We start from the raw sequence: 23,881 nt of genomic DNA, 5'->3' as shown, positions 1-23,881 counted from the left end.
TGTTAACTAACATTACAAATGAGCAAAGAAGGTTTGGCCAACACTACACTTTCTTCAGAGTACTTAAAGCCAGTTTCTTACTTTTTCTAGAGCTGAATAGTAGCATAGTCTAACCTTCCTGAAGTGCACAAACATTTTCCATTACCACTAGGTCACCCTCTTTTTCCATCAGTTCTATCACATGTAATTTGAAACAAAACTGAATGATTTCATAAACATTTGGAACAAGGCCACCGATATGGGCAGAAACTAATTTTTTTCTATAGTTCCACTTGCTGTACCCTGGAAAGTAGTCATCTCTCTATTAGCATGTTTTTTCCCCCTAGTATTCCTGCTCTGAAGCACTAATCTTATCTGCTGTTAGGGAAGACTTTAAACATTTTATTTCTTCCTACTCAGTTTGTGAATATTTATTCTGTCTATTCCTAATACCATCCTCTAAACTACAAAACTTTACAGCTCAGGGCCATCAGTTTCTCAAGTTTCTACACAAAATTCCTAAATGTTGTACGGCTTTATTAAAAGTAGTATGGACATTACTGAGGATATTCAGAAACATTTAGCATGCACCATTACATGAAACTGCTTGGTGAGCAGCAGTCAGACAGGTAGCAATCGTACTGGAGAAATAACACTATGCATGGTATGTAAAGGACTAAAGAGAAAAAAAGGAGCAGAAGACCACTTCAGTAAAATTAAGCACTTTCGTCTCGAATGAAGAGACTTCAGAATATCATCCCATAAACAATTTAAATACCATACGAAAAATATTGTCTAATCAAGGAAATGATCAGTCAACCAATTAAAAATTACACACCTTCAACAAGAATTAACAAATCATGAAAAATAGATCAGATAAAAAATGCCAACTGAATCCCTAAACAAGCAATATGTTTTTAAGGCTGAAAAAAAGAAAATAAAACACTAGTTTTATATTGCAAAGCCAGCTTTTAATTTTAAAATACTACTGATAGAAAGCAAGTCATTCAGACCCCGGATACATAGTAGCACTGGTCTGAAGCTGCCATTGTAACGCTCAACTCAAGAAAATCATCCATTAATCTACCCCTCTTGTCCTAGGTCAACATGATCAATAGCTAGAAATTAAAAAAATTGTTGTAAGTCTATACAGGGCATTCCTAGATTCTACTAAAACTCCTTTTCGTCTACCCCTCAAACACATGCAGTCTTGCTACAAGGCCAGATACACCACAGCTTTTGTACTTTGTAGGTGTCAACATGTTAGAGTCACCACTATGCAAATTACAAAATCAAACCTGGAGTAATTCAGTGAATTTAATAAAACAGCTGCAATACTCAATGTCGGATTTTGATTACTATGTTCATGTGTACAGGGGCTTCACTCATGCTATGAAAAGCATTAGCATTAGTAGAAGATGGACCAAAACACAAAAGGAGGGGGTGTATGCATATTCAAGGATACCTACACCTCCAGGTTAGTGGCGCAGCATAATACTTTGGAGATCATCCATGTGCAACAAACATCTTCAAACCTGAAATGCAAATTGTGGCCTGCTACAAGTCACCCTCCATGACCCAGGACCACCACTCCACCTTTCTAGAGACACTGGAAAACATGAAGGTCCTACCTAACCCCCTGATATTGGATGATTCACTGGGAAAAAGTACAGTTTTGTACCTACCATAAATGTAGATGTTAGAGCTGCAGTCATAACAGATGGGTTATCCTGCCGTCAGGCAGGTCCTCGGTCAGCCAAATTCCAAAGTCTAGGTCCAGCGTCGGATGTTGTCGCTTCTTCCCTGACGTCAGTGCAGAAGGGGTATAAAAGAACCAGCAGACGCCATTTTCTTCAGTTTTTCTTGCCCCAGATGTCAGGTGCCCCCAGAAGGAAGGCAAAACAGAAATTTATGTAATAATGCAATGTAATATAATCAAAAAACAGTAGTTGCAAGCAAATACACCATAAAATAATACCCCAATCAGGTTGTATGAGGAGGTGTTTGTCATTAGGCCTGTCCCAAGAGGGGAAGGAGGGAGGGAAACCTGGACTGCAGCTGTTTAGCACTCTAACATCTACATTTATGGTAGGTACAAAACTGTACTATGTTCATCGTGCATACAGCTGCAGTCATAACAGATGGGTAGAACCCCAAAGCTAAAAAGGAGTGGCAGGCACCAAGTGGAACTAAGAGGAGCAAGGATGCCCTGCAAGACTGCTGTGGCAAAGCCCGCTCTAGATTTAGAGTATAGTGGTAGGTGATAGCACTTGGAGAATGTATGCACAGAACTCCAAGTGGCTGCTTCCAAAATATCCTTGGTAGGAACCCCCCTGAGGAAAGCTGCAGAGGTAGCCGTGGCCCTTGTGGAGTGAGATCCGATGCTTGTAGGTACAGTTTTACCATGAAATGAATAACAAAAGCGTATGCAGTGGGCTATCCATTTTGAGATTGTCTGTTTGGAAATAGCCTTTCCTTGAGCACCTGTAGCATAGGACACAGAGTTGCTCTGATTTTCTGAATGGCTTTGTCCTGTCCAAATAACGAAGCTGTCTGTGAATGTCCAAGGAATGTGGTAGTCTCTCCCCTTTGTTTTGTGGGTTAGGATAAAAAGTAGATAAGTGGAAAGCCTGACTCAAGGCTACACTGGATACTACCTTTGGCATAAAGGAAGGATTGGTTCGTAAGGAAACTGTCCTGATGGAAAATGATGAAAGGTTGCACAGCCATGAGGGCTTGTAGTTCCGAAACCCTGCGTGCTGAGGTGATAGCCAGAAGGAAGGCTGTTTTCCATGACAAATATTGCAGTTCTGTTGAAGCAGCTGGCTCAAATGGAGGGTCAGTTTTTCTAAAAAAAAATTGAGGTCCCAAGCAGGTACTGGTGGCTTCCTTGGGGGTTTTATATCCTTAGCCCCTCTGAGGAACTGTCTTGAGAGGATGAGAGAATAAAGGAGGATCAGTGTTGTATTGTGCAGAAATGGCTGAAGCATGGATTTTGATGGAGGAGAATGAAAGTCCACTGTTTAGCATCTCAGCTAGGTACTGTAATATTTGAGGTAAATTCAGTATCCCAGGATTCTGTCCCTTTTTTTTGATTCCAGGCACAAAACAGTTTCCATTTGGCGGAGTAGGCTTTTCTAGTAGAAGGCCTTCTGGCCTCCAAAATGACATCCTGCACCTCCTTGGAGAGGGTCTGTTGGGAAATCAAGGAATCCTCCATGCGGCTAGATTGAGGGTTTTCAACTGACTGAAGAGTTTTGAAGTTGTGCTGGGTCAACAGAAGAGGCACTAGAGGCAGGATCCATGGTGTGGAATGAGTCAGGCTCCTCAGGAGTGGATACCAGTGTTGTCTTGGCCAGTCTGGAGCAATGAGAACCATCTTTGGCCTGTCTGCTCTGGCTTTTAATAGAACTTTGGGCAGCAGAGGAAGAGGTGGAAAGGCATAAACTGTCAATGTTGTCCAACTGAAAGAAAGTGCGTCCACTTTCCAGGCCTGTGGATGAAAGGTCCTTGAGCAGAATTTTTTCAATTGGTAATTTCTGTGGGTAGCAAAGACATCTACGTCTGGCCTTCCCCATGCCTGAATTATCTTTGCAAAAACTTGGATGCAACTTCCATTCGTGTGGATCTGTCATATTTCTGCTTAGGTTGTCTGCCAGCGTGTTTTCCTTGCCTGGCAGGAATTGCTTGAAGTTGGATTTGTAATTCCAGAGCTGTGTTCCAAAGAGACATGGCTAGTCTGCACAGGGGATATGAATGAGTTCCTCCCTGTTTATGTACCACATCACTGTGGTGTTGTCTGTCCTTATCAATAACTGGCCTGGATGCAGTAGGTCTTTGAAGGCCATAATAGCATTTTTCACTGCTAGCATTTCCTTTTGATTGATGTGAAGGTGCTTCTCTTTTTGGGACCATTTGCCCTGAATGCACCGATCTGTCACGTGCACCCCCCAGGTATAGTCCGAGGCATCTGTTGTGGTGATTTGATTTGCTTGAGGCATGCAGAATGGGAGACCTATGTTTCTTCGACATGCTTGAGCCCACCACAGAAATTCCTTTTGGAGACATGGAATGAGTGGTATAATTGTTTCCAAACTGTGGCTGTGTTGAGATCATAAGTTCTTTAGGTACCATTGAAGTTTCCTCATATGCAGCTTTGCACATGGGATTAGCAGGATGCAAGATGTCATGAATCCCAGAGCCTGCAGGACTTTCCTTGCAGTCAGCCTGGTGAAGGTTGCCATTTTTCTGAAGTATTGAGATAGTTGCCCTCGTTTCTCTGACGTGAGGTAGGCCATCTGGGTGTTTGTATTCAAGCTGGCACCTAGGAAAATTATTGCTTGAGAGGGTATTAGTTTTGATTTATTTTTGTTGACTGTGTATCCCAGAAAGTTAATGCCAGGTGTTTCAGAAGTATGTGCTTGCTGTCTGCTTGGATCAGGCAGTCGTCCAAATATGGGTATATATTTGGATCCCTTGAAGTCTGCAGAAGGCAATTACTGATGCCAGGCATTTCATGAACACTCTGGGCGCAGTAGATAAGCCAAAGGGCAATGCAGAGAATTGATAATGGGTTGAACCTGCAAGAAATCTGAGGTATCTTCTGCAATATTGTCTGATAGGGACATGCAGGTATGCCTCCTTGAGTTCCAATGTTACCAGCCAAGACTCCTTGCCCAGCATGGGAAGAAGCTGCTGTAATGTGAGCATCTTGAATTTTGGTACGAGGAAATGTGTTTAGGATGGATAGGTCCAAAATAGGTCTCCCATCTTTGTTCTTCCTTGGTACCAGGAAGTCTGGAATAAAAACCTTGACCCTGTTCTTGTGCAGGTACCTCGAATAGCTTTCATGTCCATGAGAGCTGAAATTTGTTTTTGTGCCTCAGCCCTTTGATTTTGTGGCAGGTTTGGCATGCCTCTCATTTTTGGAAGGGTGTGAAAATGGAATCTGTAGCCTCTGTCTATAATGTCCAGGATCCATTTGTCTTTTGTGACTATGCCAATTTTTTGAAAATGCCAGTTTTCCACCTAAAGGTGCTGCCATTAAAGCTTTGCTTGGCATGCAAAGGGGAAAGTCATTGCGTCTGCTTTCTGAATTGCTGTGATCTATCCTCTCCACCTCTTGGTGTAGATGCTTGCCATTGTCTGGCTCTAAATGATCCTTGAGATTGCCCTCTACTCCTCAGGTGCCTGTATCTACGTCTGAGGTCTGTCCGTGGCTGGAAAGGACCAATTTTTTGAAGGCTAGTTTCTGCTGAAATGTGGAGGTTGTACCTGTAGGAAATCTTTCACTGTTTGCATTGATCTTGCCTTTTCTATTTTCTTTAATACCTCCTCAGCTTTAACACCAAACAATACATCTTTTTGAAGAGGTGCATCTAGTAATTTAGCTTTGACATGATCTGGTAAGGTTTGCTCTTTGAGCCAAGCATGTCTACGTATGACAGACCCTGTAACAGCAGCTCTACGAGGCCTCTAAAGCATCAAAACCACATTGCAAGGTATGTTTACCCACTTGCTCTGCACTATGCAACAAATCCTGCAACTCCTTCAAGTCTGGTTGTTCAGGTTGTGACATCTTGCTTTTCAACTGAGATAACAAAAACTGTTGATACTTTAACATATGGAAGTGACAGTTTAATGCCCTCATGGTTAAAGTGGCCGAGGTGTATACCCGTTTCCCCCCACCTTTCTAAAGCCCTGGAATCTCTCTCTGAAGGTAATGGATTTTTGGCAGTAGAGGCCTTAATTCCCTTGGACCCTGTGAAATAGTTTCTGGGTCGGCAGCATGGCTTTTGTATAGGAATTGGTGTGAATCAGGAACCAGGTAATACCAGTCAGGCTTAACAGGAGCTGGTGGTAAAGAATCTGGGTTAAGGCTGGCCTCTGAATACACATCATCTAGTATGTCTAAGACAGGAGGGATAGCCAGAGGCCTGTGCTGAGGAAGCAAGAGAAAATCCCTGATCCTTTTCTTGGAATACGAGTAATCTTGGCCTTCCCAGTGGAAGTGTTCCCTCAAGGTATGCAAGGTTTCCCCAAAAGAATAGTCCACAGGGGGGGGGAAGAGAGGGAATGGACTCCTCCGCATCAGAATCTTCAAAAGGAGAGTATGAATATTCCTGGTCTTCAGAATGTTCTGAGGTAATGGAGGCCTGGTCCGAGGAAGGGTAGTCTTCCTCCAATCTGGGCCTTTTGTCCGAGGGGGGTTGAGAACCCCTGATAAGAGTAATCAAATCCTCAGCCATTTTGAGAATCTGTTTTTTAGGCATGGGGCCTTGAGAGGGGCTCTGTGGAGCTGGTCTTAGTTTTCATGGCTGCTTTAGATTTTGTGAAAGCCTTAATGGAAAAAGGCCTGAAGACACCTTGAGAGGTGGCAGGCCTGTCTAAACTGAGTTTTCCCACCAAGAGTGGCGTCTGTATCTGTAGTCGGGGTGGGGGCCGAGGAGCCTGTGACCTCGGGCACAGAAAACACCACTAAAGAAGTGTTATCGGTATTCAGGGGCTGCGTAGGTGCCTCGCTGAGAACCGGAGCACCTGTAGCGGGTTTAGCGTGGTGTCGGTAGAAGTCACGGACCTCGCATGTCGATCCTTATCTTTGTGTCTTTTACTCAAAACTGGAGTCGGAGTATCCGACGACATAATGTAATTAAATTTTTTACCAAAATAGTGATGGGCGAACTCCGCCCGACGCTTAGTGCGTTTGTTGAATCTAGCACAAAAACGACAGGCCGAGACGTCGTGCTCTGGGCCTAAGCAAGGAATGCAGAAGGAATGGAAATCCTTATGCGGTATTTGCTTCCCACATGAAATGCAATTATTAACTTTGTCTGACATCGGTCAGAGGCAAGAAAAGTTTCCCCAACGGGGTACTTAGCTTTCAAGAAGACTTAGCTGAAAAATATTCGTAATCTCAGGAGCTGACCGACCGGCACTTGAACTGCTTCTGCTTCGGGCACCGTGTGGCAAGAAAGATGGAAGAAAATGGAGTTGGCTGGTTCTTTTACACCCCTGCCACACTGACGTCAGGGAGGAAGTGACGACATCCGACGCCGGACCTAGACTTTGGAATTCGGCCGACCGAGGACCCGCCTGACGGCAGGATAACCCATCTGTTACGACTGCAGCTGTATGCACGATGAACATCTACTAGAGTACAAACTTCCAGGCCCAGCGCTTCCTGGAATTCAACTCAAATGCCCTGGATCAGCTGGTAAACTCCCCTACCAGAGGTGAAAACATATTGGACCTGGTTATCACCAACGTGGGCGACAGGTGTTCCACACCAGAGGTCAACCAGTTACTGGTTAGATCAAACCATAAACTAATCACTTTGGATGTCCACACCCTACCACTATCCCCAACTAAGGAAACCACAGTAAAAAACTTTTCTAAAGCAAACTTCACCTTAAGACAAAGGTGGCAAGTTTCACAGCCCCCACACTAAAGGATAACGCTGCCCAAGATGCATAAACCTTTACAAATGCACTGAGCACTTACAAGGATGCATGTATCGTGCCATCCCTAGCAAAACCAAGACTCACTCCTCTAAGAGAAGGAAACCAGTTTGGTGGACCCCTGCCACAAACAGGGTATACAATAAAAGAGGAGGAAACTAGTTCAGAAAAAAAAAAAGCAAATCCCAAGAAGGAAAGACATCCCTGATCAGTATCAGTAAGAAACTAAAGCCCCTCAAAATCATCCAAGGATAACTTCAAAAGAAAAATAGCCAAGGATTCAAAAGGTAACCACAAAGCCTTCTTTAGCTAGGTTAAGAATTTAAGTGGCAACTCGCAGATATGCACTGAACTACTGCAAAATTGCACAAAATACACTGAACCTACTGATATTGCCAACCTCCTGGCAGATAGATTCAGTGCAAACTTCACCCCCCCTCTCACCTCCAAAAGGGCCCACAATAATACCAGAAAAGTATAGCATCCTGGAAATCAGACACACAGGTGAAAACAGCCCTTTCAAAAGCCAAAAACAGTGTCAATGGGGCCAGATTGTGTCCCAGGCTGCGGCTTGCACAAACTACAGAATGAACTAACCCCCCCACCTAAACACACTGTTCAACCTCAGCCTCTCCACAGGCTATGTGCCCATAGAATGGCACATGGCAACGGTTATTCCTCTCCACAAAAGGGGCCACAACTGTCCCTGGTAACCATCACCCCATAAGCCTAACTAGCCTGGTCTGCAAGGCTATGGAGCCCATCAAGAAACTCATTAACAGACACTGGGAACCTCTGAACACTTGACCCAACCCAGTTCGGCTTTAAGAGCAGATCATGCCTACTAAACCTGGTTGATTTCTTTGAGACTGTCACTAAGGCCACAGACTAGGGAAAGATGGTTCACACAACCGACCTCGCCAAGGCTTTCGACACCATTCTCCACTCGAGTATTACAGAAAAACTCACCAGCCTGAACATAAACCCCTACATCATGAGATGGGCTACCAACTGGCTGACAGAAGTCCCAGTAAGAATAGTGGGCTCCAGGTCCAACTAAACCAGTCACAAGTGGTGTTGTGCAAGGCTCAGTCCTGGGACCCCTACTGTTTGGCATATATTTCTCAGAAGTACAGGCAAACACAGGAGGACTATGGCTAACCAAGTTCACCAATGACTGCAAACTGGGAACCATAATTGGCTCTGGCTGACACGGACATCCTCCAAAAGGGCCTTACTAAGATGGCACCTGGTGTCAGTCATGGCCTCAAGCTAAATGCCAAAAAATGCATAGTCATCCCATTTGGGAAAAACAAAACACCCACAAATTACCACATAGGTGGCATCCCCCTTAATACAGAAGAGGTAATAGAGAGATCAGAGGACTCGGGTAGATAGTAATCTCTCCTTTGACAATCATATTGCCAAAGTAGTTAGGAAATCCTTCTATGTGGCCCATCTAATTACTAAAGGGTTCGCATCTAGAAAGAGGTTATAGTGCCCCTCTACTAGTCAGTCACTCAGACCCATCAGAGCACAATGCCCCATTTGAGATGCACCTCACAAGACACTTCCAACTGCTGGAAACACCACAAAATTTCCTCACCAAGAGGATTACTGGCCTCAAACATATGTCCAATGCAGCCAGACTGAAAAAAACTCTGGCTGTACTCAGTGGCATATCGCTTACTCAGGAGGGGATCTCTGCCTGACTTACAAAGCCATGTCAAACTCAATTGATGGACATGTTCCACCTAAAAAAATCCAAGTCACTGCGAGCCACGCACTCTAGTGAGCTAAACCTCGCAACAATAGAACATGCTGAAGGGATAGATTCCTGTCAGACTCCCCATGCTTTGGAACAAAATTCCAAACTACATTAGGCACAGCCCCTCATTAACGCTCAAGAGAAAACTTGACGAGTGGATGGGTAACAAAATACACCCCTGGGATCACTTCATTGGCTCTGCTTGACAGAGGATCAGTTAATCAATGGGGCAGCAAAAGCAGACACACTGGCTAGGCCTATAAATGCCCTCAGGCAGATAGCCTAGTAGCTACCTATGAACTAAGCAGCATATGCTAGTGGCCATTTTTAGAACTTATCTGCAGTGTTGTATGTCATCACCATCAACTGAGAATAATATTTGCAGTCAGGACATAAGGCACACTGAACAGATCGTAAGTTGGTAGCCATATGCCACCCACACAGGAAATAAGGGGGTGCCTATACCGCTTCTCCCAGCAGACAAAAAGGTTTGTATAACACTATCACTGCTATGGTGCCTGAGAGACTAACAGTTTTACAGGCAACAGCTTTGTGAATCCTATGCCAGCTGTTCGACATGATGCTGAAGCATGTGAAGGAACATGTATGGTTTCCATGGACAAATGAGAAAACACCATGCAGGCATTTCCAAGTCCTGGGGCTATTGAATACATGCTTGTTGCCATGAAAGTTCCACCTGCTCTACATATGTTACATCAGCCAGAATGACTTCCACTATCAAATGCCAGTTAGCTTGCAATGCACAGATTATATACAATGGGTCTGTGTGCCATGCAGAGATTCCATGATTGCCATATCTGGCACATGAACTCAAGTGCTATTTTGTGTGGGCTCATCTACCACAGGAGCTGTTCTAGTTGGTAGATGCACACACCTTGCCTGCTAGAATCCTGGCTACATGTTCCCATGGACATAGGGCAGCAGGCCAAACAATGGTATTAATGTTCTTTTCATTTGGGACTGTAGCCAATTACCCACAGGCCATGGAAGAGAGGACCAGCTCAGATGGTGTAGAGATATGTTGCTGTGATTGTAGTGCACAGGGTCCTGCATTCAAGACTTGGAAGTGATGACTACAGCAGATTTTGTGTAGTGATATGTTGCTCTGAAAATGTACTGCACTGTTGCAGATGTGGAATGTTATCAGATGCATTTGGAAACCTGAAGGCATGTTTCCACTGCTTAAATACAGCTAGTGCCACACTGAAGTATGCACCCAAGACCTGCAGTCAGATAGTCATGGTGTATACCATATTCTGTAATATGATTGCATGCAACCACCTAGTAAACAAACACTGCAGTACAAATGAGCATGTATAGGAACCCTGCTTTGCTTTCCCCAGGTGGAGACTACTAGATGGTCAGCATCCAGAGGAGAGTCACAGCTAGGTACTGCAGTCAGTAGACCAACAGTAGATAGCAGCAGCATGGAACTGAGGGACCCAGAGTGGATGTTGGAGGAATCCCAACAGTGGAGACATTAGCATTGGTCACACCATGAGATTGCCTACATTTTATAGATGGGAGCAGCCATAGCCAGGGTTAAGACTGAGGCAGCCTCCAAAACAATGGGTCCCCTTAGCATAAGCCTGAACTGTGATTCTCCAACCTATATTAAGACCCTTGCCCTGCCACTATAGGCATTTGCCAGTATCTCATGGATGCAAAAATGGATGCCAATCAGGCCACCACTGCCATCAGATTTGTGCTCGCCAAGCCCCTATATACCCATCACTATGTGGTGCAAGTTGCCCCACAGTTCCAACAGTTACATGCCCACGTAGCATACTCATCTTTGCTATAGTGCACATGGCACCTGTGGCAGCTGTTCTAGGCACAGACATTGACCTGCACATCTGCTGACTGATGCTAAACCTGTCACATGTCAGGGAATGACCCAAAGTCATAGCCATGGCAACCACCAATACCCCCATTGGGTATGTGCACAATTTGAAGTTAGCAAGGTTCATGGATGCCATCCTGTGCTGCTGACCCCAGTTTAGCCTGGGTGGGCTAATGGGCTCAACATCCATTGTTAAACACCAGTGATGCTGAAGATTCAGCTTGTCCCCCCCATCACCTCATGTGTGGGGAGGGTTCATGGCCACCAGTAGCAGCAGTGCTGAAAGCGCTGCTGTACCACAACGTTGCCATGAGCATGGTGACCCAAACACATCAGGTATGTGCCGTCCTGCTGTGCTGGACCCTCCACCAGTGGCATCCATCAGAAGAGAACTACCTAGGTCAGTGTTGCAACACAACCTATGTTACACATACATCCCAATTAAAGGACTCCTACAAGTACATATGTACCTTGGACTGGTAATGAGCACCTGTATTCCCACACCAAAACCACAGAGGCACAAAACATTCTCATGGGCCCCAGGTGGGGTTATCAGGAACTCATGTCAGCCACCTCTGTTGGTAGTCCACCTTCTCAGCTGGACCTAAGCCAGGCAGTGTCCTATGCCTTAGTGTTTGCATACATTATGTCAGTTACCCTCCAATGCTGTTGTCCTATTATGGCTAGCAGCACTAATATTTTACGCCACTTCCTGCCATAACTGGCCCCGGAAAGTCTGGTCCAGGTTAGGTCAATGATGCATATGCTGTGTGTATGTTTAGGGCCTGTAATGCTTGCATCCTCTGCAGTGACCTTTTCCAGCCGATGCTGTTCAGTCCCATGGGATATGTAGACCAGTGGGTTATATACATATGAATCCATGCATGTATGCACAACTGTCCTTAGACCTGGTCTCACTACAGTCCTGCCTAAACATAATGGCTACATACCTGTCTGCCAATATACTGTCAGGTGTCACCCAGTGTAACAGGCATACCACTGACATGTGCAGTACTGTGCTGATGGGGAATAGTGTTGGTCTATGCACAGAAGATTTTTTATCCCCTCTAGCATTATCTTGTCACTCCGCATGTGCAATAGTGTGGTCCCCCACCTAGCAGTAACCTATCACACCCTTGAAAACTCTTCCCTGTAAAGGTGAGATCCACCAAGATGGGGCAGTAAACTATCACACCCTTATGCTCAGAGTTAACCCTGCCAGCAGCTGTGCCTTACTGTCATATTCTGCTTCCTACCAGAGTAAGCCCCCACAACAGAACAATAACTGTCACCTTTGTGTGATTGTTCAGCATCTCTCCTGTTGCTTCCATGCACCCAAGTATGATCACTACAATCCTGAGGTATTACCAATCTACTTTAGTCAGTATTTGTTAACCAGGCAAGTACATTGTCCCAAAGACCCTCTTCTGGTATGACCTTGGACAAGAGACAGAATTAAAAAATGACACGACTAAAAGATTATAACCACCAAACATTAGCACACATGAATAAAGTATTAAGACAACTTTGATGAACATTATAAAAATAAGCAGTTCTACGGGGAATACAAACACGTCCACCAAATTCTTATAAGCTGCTTGTTGCAATATGGTCTCCTGAAACATAGGTGACCATGTTTCCATCACTAAAATAGAACATTGCAGTGAGTGAGGTGAATTAGGAGGCTATCCCCAAAGCACAGAACATTCTGGCAGTGATATCACCCAATGAGTGTTATGCCGCTTGTCCCAGCCTAGGACATGTGCAAGATATGGTCTTGTGTAGGTAAAGCCAAGCCCATAGTGCCACTCTGCACCAGCAATCCATCTTAAGTAGCTAGGGTGCACCATGTAATGCAAGATGCGTGGTGTCCATGGGCTATGCAAAAAAGGCAATTTTTCTTTTCTTGGTCTATGCAAGTGTTGGGTTTAGCAAGGTAATGCAGCCAGGAAAACTAAAATAATCTTCCACATGCTGCAAACAAATCAGGAGTACCTACTGTTTTATTATGATGGCACCATGTATACAGCTTAGCATGGTGGTGAGCAAGGGCACAGTCACCTACTCCAAAAAGCTGTACCATCATATTTGTAGTGATTTGTGAAGGTGCCACCCCAACCTACTCCACCTTAACTGGGAGACAGAGGTGAGAACAGTGAGCACAATACATCTTTTTTTCTGTATTTCCTTTGTTACTGCTATTGCTTTCAGTTGTCAGATGTAAACTGTACTAATAGTTTCATATTTTACAGCAGAAGTGAGGATCGCTTTAAAATTGGTTCCTAAGCAGATGAACAGGTTCTCATGGTAGCAGAGTATAAATAGCATGCTTATTGTTTAGTTTAAAATTAAAATCCAAGCTATCATACCTGTAGAGAATATGCTGTATCTTTTCATCTCCTCTTCCTACAGGTTCAGCTATGGAAGAGAATGTGGCATGGTGGTGGCCACCTTGTTCTGCACCAGCAACATGTTGCAGCTGGGTTATCAGCAAATGATAGGCCCAACTCTCTGCAGCTGAATGAACATCACCCTGGGGAATGGGACCTGGAAGGCTCATTGGTGACCTATGACAGCCTCTGGAAAAGATGGAGACTCCCAGGTTCTGACCCCAGGGCTCTTGGTGTCATCTACAGTAGCTGGTTGCATCTGAGCTGAGAGCTGAGCTCACCCATTGAGATCCTGAAAAAATGTGTGCAGCTGATACTCGCATGCATGGCCTTACAGCCCTGACCAGTAAGGCCAGAGGGAAAACCTGCCCACACTATCCATCAAAGTGACAGACATCCAGATGGCTACTGGTCAGACAGGCCATCTGTATCCCACCCTATCCCCATCATGGTGTTTTCCTTCCTAGTGTCACTCCCTATACCCTATTTGAAGTCCTTGTCACCATTAACTGTCCTAACTTTCTGCACCCCTCCACCAGTCTCCCTTGTGTACATGCCACCCACCTGTCGACAAATTATCCTTAACCTGCTACCTTTTCTACACCATCCTTTCTTCCCACGTGCACCTTTCTACCCTTCAAAAAAGGAAATTTGCACCTGTAACCACAAATATGCCCTTCCCCATCTTTCTTTCATGTTACCCTTGCATGTACCTCTGCTTGATTTTGCAGAATTTCTAGCTTTCCAAAACCCTCAATTTCTTCTCCATTTATATGGAAAGCAGAGCTTGCATTTTACTGTGCTGACCCTCTCTGCTCCCAGTATCTACATTGCAGCTATGAGGCACACACTCAATGCACATATCCTTGAGCACACTACCTACCTCATTATGCCATTCACTTAAGGTCACATGACTGCACACAGCATGGGCACCTCACTACCCTTCAGGATCAGGACTGTTGCCACTAACATACCTGTCATGGTTTACTATGCAGGCCTATCCACAGAGTGCTGGTAGCATGCTAGTCCTAATATACAGCATTAGGCCATGGCAGACAACTGACATTTACATCAATACAGCATTGATCTAATATCCCTATTTACATGTTACTGTGCACTTTTATGTGGCAAAGTGCAGGAAGCTAGGGTAATCAAATTAATGGGCTCATGTAGTAATGGAAACAGTGTTCTCAAACATTTAGGAATGTACAATATATACGCGTCTAATTTGAAAATGTAAGAAAGAATTAGCAGTGAATAAGTGTGCCATCAAGCAATCATGGTTACTGTGTCATTTTCAAGTGACTGTACTCATGATTAGACTGTCAGATGAAAAAAAAAGCTTAATTGTGCTCAGATGGTAAAAGCATCATTACAAGTGATAGCATTTGTGGCAAGTAACTTGCCAAGGGGTCGAGAGGAGTCAAAGTTGAGTGTACTTTAAGAGAAAAGCTGCTGCTGTTTCCAGGAAGCTAGTATTACTGACTGAAACCAAAATCTGTTTATCAGCTTATTTGAATTCTTAGCTCAGCTATTTTGCACCGGGCTGCACATTGTGTAGCACCACACAAATCTGTGCTCTAAATGCAGCACTTCAACTGAAGTATCTCTTGGAAAGAGAAAGTAGGCAAGGCCCTTACTTTAGTCAGGGCCTTAATGTTGACTATACTGCAGAACGTTTTGTACTAATACTTATACTCCACTCAAGAATTTAAAGGAAAGAAGCTTTCAAGCAAGTCCAGTACTGTACAGACAAGTCTTTATATTCTATTTTTCTACACACACTTGTTATAGTTAAGGCAGTGTAGTAATTGCCAGATTCTGACACTCTTACCCGCATCATCACAAGCAACACACACACAAATGATCATACATGGAGGTTTTAAGAGTGTTGTTGCCCAACCCTTCTTAGTCAAAGTATAGGATTCAGCAGAAATCAAAACAGAGCATACCACCACATTTATAACAGAGTCCCCAGGAAAAAAACACCTCAAACCCAGTACACAAAAACCACCAAGACATACTAGTGATTGTGGGCTCTGTAGTTAGGCTCAAATTCTACTTTCACAAGGACAGACAAAAGTAAATTGATTTTGAGCTATCTTTTAGGTACCAAGATCTCATGTGGGCTTAAATGACCTGGCACAAAACCCTGAGGGATAGGCAAGGAAATTTCTGAGCTCTCCACATGCATCACAACTACAGGAAAGATGCTAGTAATATGCAGAATTCTTCCTTCAACAAGGATGCAGACAGAAGATTATTAGTTTCAATTACTGACTGAATAAAAAAGTACCACTAGAGGGGCATCTAGTATGCATCTGCTTAGAATGAGTTGTTGTACAGCCTTACTTGCTTTCCCAAGGATGGGTTTTGTACCTCTCATTCCAAGGCTTCTAACTTACTGGCTAAAGCCCTTGCTGCTGCTCCCAGAAGGTCTTTAGGTTCAGTCCATCTAACTTATCCACCAACACAAAAATCAGTCAAGAACCAGACAATTTCAAGGTGGTGTGCCTCAACACTAGGAGTCTAAATTGCCAGACACTGAGGCCCTGTATTTGGGAGCACATTCATGTATTACTGCAACTTGGTTTTAAAAGTCCTGAAAACTCTCCCTCCATACCAGGGTTTTGCAACTGACATTTAGACCCAAGGGGAATAATGGAGTGCCCTTTTTTTTTTTTTTTTTTTTTTTTACAGGCACCACATTTCCTCAAGACAGATTCCTACACCTATAAACTGAACTTATGGAAATAAATCTAATTAAAGCCAACAATCAGATCATAGAAAGTTACAGGACCCTCTGTACGACCTATGAGAACAATGTTTGATTCCTAAGCAGGAAATTGAACTACACACAGGAATGTTGTCATCCTGGGAGACCAATTACTTTACAAAAAAATGTCTATATGCACCACCCCAGATGGTACATCCTTCCCATTTAAGGATGACCACAGACTAGTAACCACCCTCAAAATCAAATCAGATGCAGCTATCACAGTATTCAAACATTTCAAAATGCACCGACCTTGGACAATTCTATGAAGTCTCAAAATTCAAGTACAACTCTCAAAAGTGTTGAGTGCTAGTAGTTATGCAGAGTTATCCAATAAACTAGGTAACCGTTTTCCTACCAGAGCTAAACAAAGTGAAAAACAAGTCTGGTGGTCCACAAGCATAAACAAAAGAAAAATAAAACAGAACATACAGAAGTAAAAACCTACAAACCAAGGTAAACATAAAAATGTTACTGAAGTTACTGAAAAATACCACCATTAAAACAACGGCATCCCATAAACTTAGACTAGGTCACTGAACCAAGTATAATTACAAATCCTTTACCTACATCAGGAAATTGAAAACGTTCAGAGCAATTCTAGTCGAGATGGCAGTGCCTATATGGATCCAGTGACCATAGCAAATAAACAGTGCAAATTTCACCCCCCGGGACAATTATAAAAAACTGCATATCCCAAAGGATCTCAACCCCCTGCCACCTAAGGGCTCTTAAAGGTATACCTCTCAACTGTATAGATTTTGGCAGAATGTCCTGATTTTTGCCTCAGTTTTGATCTGTTTCTCATAAAATTGTGTTTTCTTGGCAAATCCTTGGAAAATCAGAGTTGAAGTCAGAAAATGACAGACATTTCAGTTTCAGACTTTATACCCCTCAGAAAAAACAGAATACACCTGCTATTCTATCAACTAAGTTTGTAAGACTAATGTTTAAAAAGTGTCCCTATTTTTAGGCATTTGTCTCTCCCATTATTTATGGCTTTGTCCAGATTTCTTGTCCCAAGAGCTTGAGAGGTAAAGGTACTTTCTAGAAACTAGGAACCAGCTGAACAGACCAAAATTTAACACATACCTGTGGTGGCGGAAAAAATTCAAGCCAGCAATAGAAGCCAATAATTTAACAAAAGTTTAGTGCATTTGTTCCTATATTGTCCAGAACTTAATCATAATCAATATAAACACCACAAAGGGAGGGGGAGTGTCCATTTTCATAAAGGACACCTACACCTCTCGATTGGTGGCTACCCATGAAGCATCAGAAACCATACAAGTTTTACTCACCATAGGCAAAACTACCATACAACTGGTCGCATGTTATAGAACACCCTCCCAATCCCAGGAATCCCATCAAGCATTCCTGAAAACACTGGAGGATATGAATGTCACACCAAACACCATCATATTGGGTGACTTCAACTACCCAACATAGACTGGGCCCACTATTCTAGCCCTAACACCCTAGCCCAAAGATTCCTGGAATTCATTAACTCAAATGCTATGGAGCAACCGGTCACTTCTCCTATGAGGAGAGATAATATACTTGACCTGATTATCACAAACATGGGGTCCAAATGCTCCGCACCGGATATAAACCCCTCACTAGTAAGATCTGACCATAAACTGATCACGTTGGATGTACATATCCCACCCCCACCCCCAGAACAAAAGACTACAGTGAAAAATTTTTCAAAAGCTGACTTTACACTCAAGTCAGAAATGATATCCTTTAAGCCTACTGGGTTAATGGAAACCACATCCCAAAATGCTGAATCCTACACAACAGCCTTCTACGGACATCTCCAAGAATGCATGGATCAAGCAATCCCAACTAAAACCAAGACCCTCTCCACCAAGGGAACGCCCGGTTTGGTGGACCCCGGCTATAAACAAACTGTACAACAAAAGAAGGAAGCTACTGCAAGACAAAGCCAAATCCCACAAGGGAAAGGCTTCCCTGATCAGCACAAGTAAAAAACTACGTTCTCTCATAAAAACATCTAAAGCCAACTTTGAGAGAAAGATTGCCAAGGATACCAAAGACAATCACAAGGCCTTCAATTGTCAGAACCTTGGGAGGAAATTCTCAGATATGCTCTGAGTTGGTACACGACAAATTCACTGACCCTACCGACATTGCCAATATTCTGGCAGATAGGTTCAGTGCAAATTTCTCCCCTCCTTCACCCCCTAAAGATGTAGTAATTATCCCTGCTGAATGTAACCTACCTGTCATCTCAGACATACAGGTGAAATCAGCACTCAACAAAGCAAAAAACACAGCATCTATGGGACCCGATGGTATCCCCGGTTGCGTGTTACGTGAACTTCAAGATGAACTAAACCCGCACCTAAAACGCTATTCAATCTTAGCCTCACTACAGGATATGTACCTGAACGCACAGCAACAGTGGTCCCACTCCACAAAGGGGAAATTCTGACCCTGGTAACTACGCCCCATAAGTCTGACCAGCCTGGTCTGCAAGGCTATGGAAAGAATCATCATGGAACTCATAAATGGCGATTGGAGATCTGCAGACCCTTGATCCCACCCAGTTCTGTTTTGTAAAGGCAGATCCTGCCTCTTAAACCTGGTTGACTGTCACTAGTGCCAAAGGCTGTCCACACTGCCTACTTGGACTTGGCTAAAGCCTTTGACACGATACCACACTCTGGCATCATAGACAAGCTCAGCAGCCTAAATGTAAATCCATATGTCACAAGATGGGTAGCAAACTGGCTAAAAAAACAGAACCCATAAGGTCAAAATTGCTGGAGCCATGTCACTCAAAACCAGTCACGAGTGGTGTCCCACAGGGCTCAGTCTTGGGACCACTCTTATTCGGCATTTACTTCTCGGATGTGAAAGCAAATATGGAAGGATTATGGCTGACAGTTTGCAGATGACTGCAAACTGGGTGCCATAGTTGATTCACCTGCTGACACATCCTACAGAAAGGTCTCACTGAAACGGACAACTGGTGCCGGAATCATGGCCTCAAACTTACCAAAAAATGTATAGTCATCCCCTTTGGGAAAAACAAAGTACCCACAAATTATCACAGACAATAACCCACTGAGTACGGAAGAAGTAATCAGAGACCTGGGGACTCAAGTCGATAGTGACCTCTCCTTTGACAACCATGTTGCCAAAGTGGTCAGAAAGACATTCTACCTTGCCCATCTCATCATGAAGGGATTCTCATCCAGATCAAAGGAGGTCATTGTACCTCTATATTCCTCCCTTGTCAGGCCCATGACTGAATATAATGCTCCATTTGGGATGCATCTCACCCGGCACATGCAACTGGAAAGACCCCAGAAGTACCTCTCCAAGAGGATCATGGGTCTCAAACATGTGCCTTATCCAGCTAGATTAAAGAAACTCCAGCTCTATTCAGTAGCATACCGCCTGCTCAGAGGTGATTTGTGCCCAACATATAGGGCCATGTCCAACCAAGAACTGATGGACATGCTCCATCTCAAAAAATCCAGATCCACCAGAACCACGTGAGCTAAAGATTTCAACCTCTGCACAAATATGAATAAAACATGCTGGAGGGATAGATTCATAACAGAGGTTATCCATACTCTGGAACAAAATCCCAGTTCATGTGAGACAGACCCCTTCATTGGCACTGTTCAAGAAAAATCTCGATGCATGGATGGGAGATCATAAGTTTACCCCGGGAGTCACCTCAGTGTCACTACTAGACAGAGGTATAGTTTACTAAATAATGGGGTCCCACATGTGTCACTACTAGAGAGGCGCAACTATATAGCCACATCATTGTTGGCTAGGCTTGTAAATGCCCCAGGGCAGATAGCCTAGTACACTATGAAACTATGAAACACAGTATACACCGCATATTAAAAATCACATGATTTTAGAACCGCCAATAAAAAGCAACAAGTAATCAAAAACAAAGACTGTGTAATATTTCAATCTTAAAATGGAATTAATAGAGCAAGTGTCATTTAATCCAGGGGGATTAGTTACATTCAACAAAACTTGCCATTTGAATTCACAAATCTCCAGGTGCTCCTTTGTAATCCAACCCCGAGGATCTGGTTTAACTTGCTCCATGACTAAAAACTTGATTCAAATAGTTAATGCTTGTATAATTTCTTTGAGTGTAGCAAGCAGTGGGCAGTGGTAATGTTGCCCACACAGCACGTGTTGACTTGGCCAAGACATCTGATACTACACCACATGCTGCCAATTAAAACTAAACATACTAAACTGAGCTCTAGGTAGTCAGGTGAATAGCAGATTGGAGGAGGGACAGAACAGTGTCAAGTATATCCTCAGATAGCATGAAGGTAATCACAGTGTGTCCTTTCAGGGATCTGTGCTAGGACCTCTGCTATTTGGCATACACTTTGCTGATCTCAAAATCAAAAAGAGGGATCACTAAACCATGTTTGCAGAGGACTGTAGATAGAGTCACCCTCAAGCCTCCTTCTGATGTGCAGCAACTAAGACCTGAACTTACAGTCAACTGGTGCATAGAAAACTGACAAATAGTTGCCATTTGAAATTTCAGAACCTGCTTCAGCAAGTCACAGTATGGAAACTGAATGAAATATGGCCAAAGAGAGAGACTTGCATATGCAAAGTCTGATATGGACATTTTTTGGAATATTCCCTTTTAACAAAGGTCTGGCAATCCCAGACTTGGAATACAAGTTTGGGGGATTTGCCCCATATTGGGAGTGCTGGGGGCTTGCCCCCCACAAAAAACAAGCTTAAGAGTCATATTTGATATTCACTCTTCAGACTGTGTGCCAGCACTTGGCATTATGAATGTAGACAATTCTATTGGGAGCCAACTAAAAGTGCAATATCTTCAAATTTGCTTATGTTACAATTGTTAAAAATCCCATCTCATGCAGCTAAATCAGACAGCATCTTCTCTAAAGCCAGAAAAGTCATTTCCCCTCCATATTAAGAGCTGATCATGCCACTTGTAGAATACAATGCGCCCTTTGGGATGTATCTTATTGTACATAAAGATTCCCAGCAATAATAAATTATGAAGCCTAAAAGACCGGAGCTACCAGGAGAGGCTGCAGGGTCTGTTCCTGTATTGATTGTGCTATAGACTGGGGTGATCTACACCTTGTTTTTTGACCCATTAATGATAGTCAGTCCAAGACCTCATTGCTCACTCTTACAAGTCGCAACTGATTCCATGAGTGACCCCGTGGACAACTGATGCTACCAATGGAGTTTAAGGCAAAGGGGGAAACTGAAGTAGATTGCCAGGTCTTTCTTCCATATCACACACACTTATGGGCAACTTAAGTCTCTAATCCATCTCTTGCATGTCTTTAGGATGTGGGAGGATACTGGAGCATCCAGAGAAAACCCATGCAAACAGAAGGTATGCAGATACCACACCAGCTGAGGACCAAACTGGAGAACCTCTTGCAGTGAGATACCTCTGCAAATCAAACAGTCCAGGAAACCCCAGGACCAGAGATCTGAACAAGTTTAGCAAATATATCAGTCGAGACAGATTCATCATGCAATAAATACCCCTGCTCTGGAATAAACTTCCACTCCAGATCTAGTAATGTAATGCTTCATCTTGTCTTAAAAATAAGTTAAGGCAATCGGATGGGCATTCACAAATTCAGCCCCAGCTTTAACTGGCCCATCACTCCTTTAAGAGGCAAGGTCCAAGAATGGGGACTAGTAAGGCACAAATGGTCAATGGCCTCATTGCCTTGTATTTTATACGATTCTATGATAGCAATTAGACTCTTCAAAAACTAGAAGCTCAGCAAGAGATGCTACTGAGGTGGCACTGCAGTTTTGTTTTAGACAAGAAAATACAAGCACTGCAGTTTTTTAGACAAGAAAATACAAACTTTTTTGCCATCTACATAGGTATTTGCCCCCGAAATAAACATGAGAGGACAATGCAACTGTTATTTGCAGCTATGATTTTTGGATTTTTGCTCATCTTAGTGCAGTAACAAAATGGGGCAAGATACAGCAGAAGATGGGACTGAAGGGCTCTAATTTAAGACTGGCATCCCATCAAGCCAATACTAGTCCTTTTTATGGCCATTAAACCTTGCAGTCTTGACCAGCCCCACTCTTGCATAGTTATGAAGGGGAGATAAAGACAACCACCTGAAAGTTACTAAGGGAGCAGCATATTTGCTGGGCTGTTATAAAGGCAGCCCAACAGTCGGCAATCACATGTATTTTTCCCCTTTTCATTAGTTCCCATTCACCACACATGCACAGAGTTTAAGGGGGGAATAGATGTAGCAGGTAGTAGGTGTGCAACTGGAATGAGGTTTGATCAAACATACATTTCTTGGCAAAAAAAAATTGGATGAGCTGCAGCCCAGCAGCATAACAGCACCAAGTACACGTGCATTGTGGTCATCATAATGTTGGGGTAAATTATAAACACTTCATCAAAACTGTTTGGTAATTAATCCCAACCAAATATAAAGATGGATTCTTCTAGACAACTTTATTCCTAGAGCTTGGCATATTTTTATGCGACTGAAAACTAACCTCAATTCCTGAAAAAGGGAAGCTATCAATTTTAATTTCAAAAATCTTGATACAATTTAAGATATTCATACTCCAAGTACAAGTTTTAATAGTGTACTGAAATATTTTAATTTCTCTCCCTTTTATTGAAACTCAGTCTTAATCAGTTCCCCCACCCCCTGCTCAATCTCAGTCATCTGCATTATGGAGTTTTGTTTTTTTTTGGATATTTTGATTATTCAAAGGAACAAGCCTTGGTGTCCATGTTGTTACTCATCCATGCCTGGGCTCCCTCGTTGAGCATTTGCAGCATTACAGGTATGAGACTGGAGATGGAGCAAGTGCATGATTATGATCATATGACCGGAAGGGATTTCTACATTCTCCCAGACTTCCCCGGTTACAAGCATGTAATGAAACACATTGAGGCACATATGTCTGGTTGCAGCCCAAAAGTATTTGCAGCTCTTTACATGCTCTATATTCTAGGCTCAAAGGCTGCAGGCTTGCAGCAACAAACCCTCCCAGCAGAATAGCGAGCTGGTCATCCACCAACCCATCATACAAGCTGCTCATCAATCCTGGGTCAGTAGCACCAACAGCCTTAGCTCCATAAGGCTTATATTCTCAACAAACAATATACATTTTTTGTCTTGTTAGTTACCCATAGAAACATAAGCAAAAAGACAAAATAAGATTGATTAGATTCTCTGCACGATACCTCTGTCCTGCCAAGATACTTAGAGCTATGAGAAAATGGCTCAAAGCATTCCTGTAGTCACCTTGTAAAGAAGTTAAAATAAAGTCTCACTACAGACATTGTATTAATTCATCATTTAATAGCAAGTGTTGTACAGGTGAGACAGGGTTTAATCATTCCCGCCGTCCTTCCAACAAGTCCAGTACCACTGCAGAATTCTTTTTGGCATTTTCCAGCAAGGCAGATACTTTATCTTGAATCTACAAAAAGAGAGCACATTTTTGTCAACATTTAAGATGCAACTATCAGTAACTGTTGCATATTTTCATTTAGTGTGCAGACGAAAAAGATGAAACTTTACTGGGTTATCATTAGAAAAGGTATTGCTATGTAATGAAGTTATGGCTCAA

At 43.2% G+C, this 23,881-nt stretch overlaps 1 protein-coding gene across 1 annotated transcript in view; it reads right to left on the bottom strand.

Moving 5' to 3' along the window:
• Positions 1–23,590: 23,590 nt before the first annotated feature.
• Positions 23,591–23,881, bottom strand: part of FTCD (formimidoyltransferase cyclodeaminase) — a 258,515-nt gene continuing 258,224 nt past the window's right edge. The window contains exon 14 of the mRNA XM_044060511.1: positions 23,591–23,731. Coding sequence (XP_043916446.1) covers positions 23,645–23,731 — 87 coding nt within the window. The 3' untranslated portion in view covers positions 23,591–23,644. The remainder of the gene's footprint in view (positions 23,732–23,881) is intronic.

Source organism: Protopterus annectens, chromosome 2.part0 (genome assembly GCF_019279795.1).
Source record: "Protopterus annectens isolate FY-2018-M chromosome 2.part0, PAN1.0, whole genome shotgun sequence".
NCBI lineage: Eukaryota > Metazoa > Chordata > Ceratodontiformes > Protopteridae > Protopterus > Protopterus annectens.
This window is presented reverse-complemented; position numbering and strand designations above follow the sequence as displayed.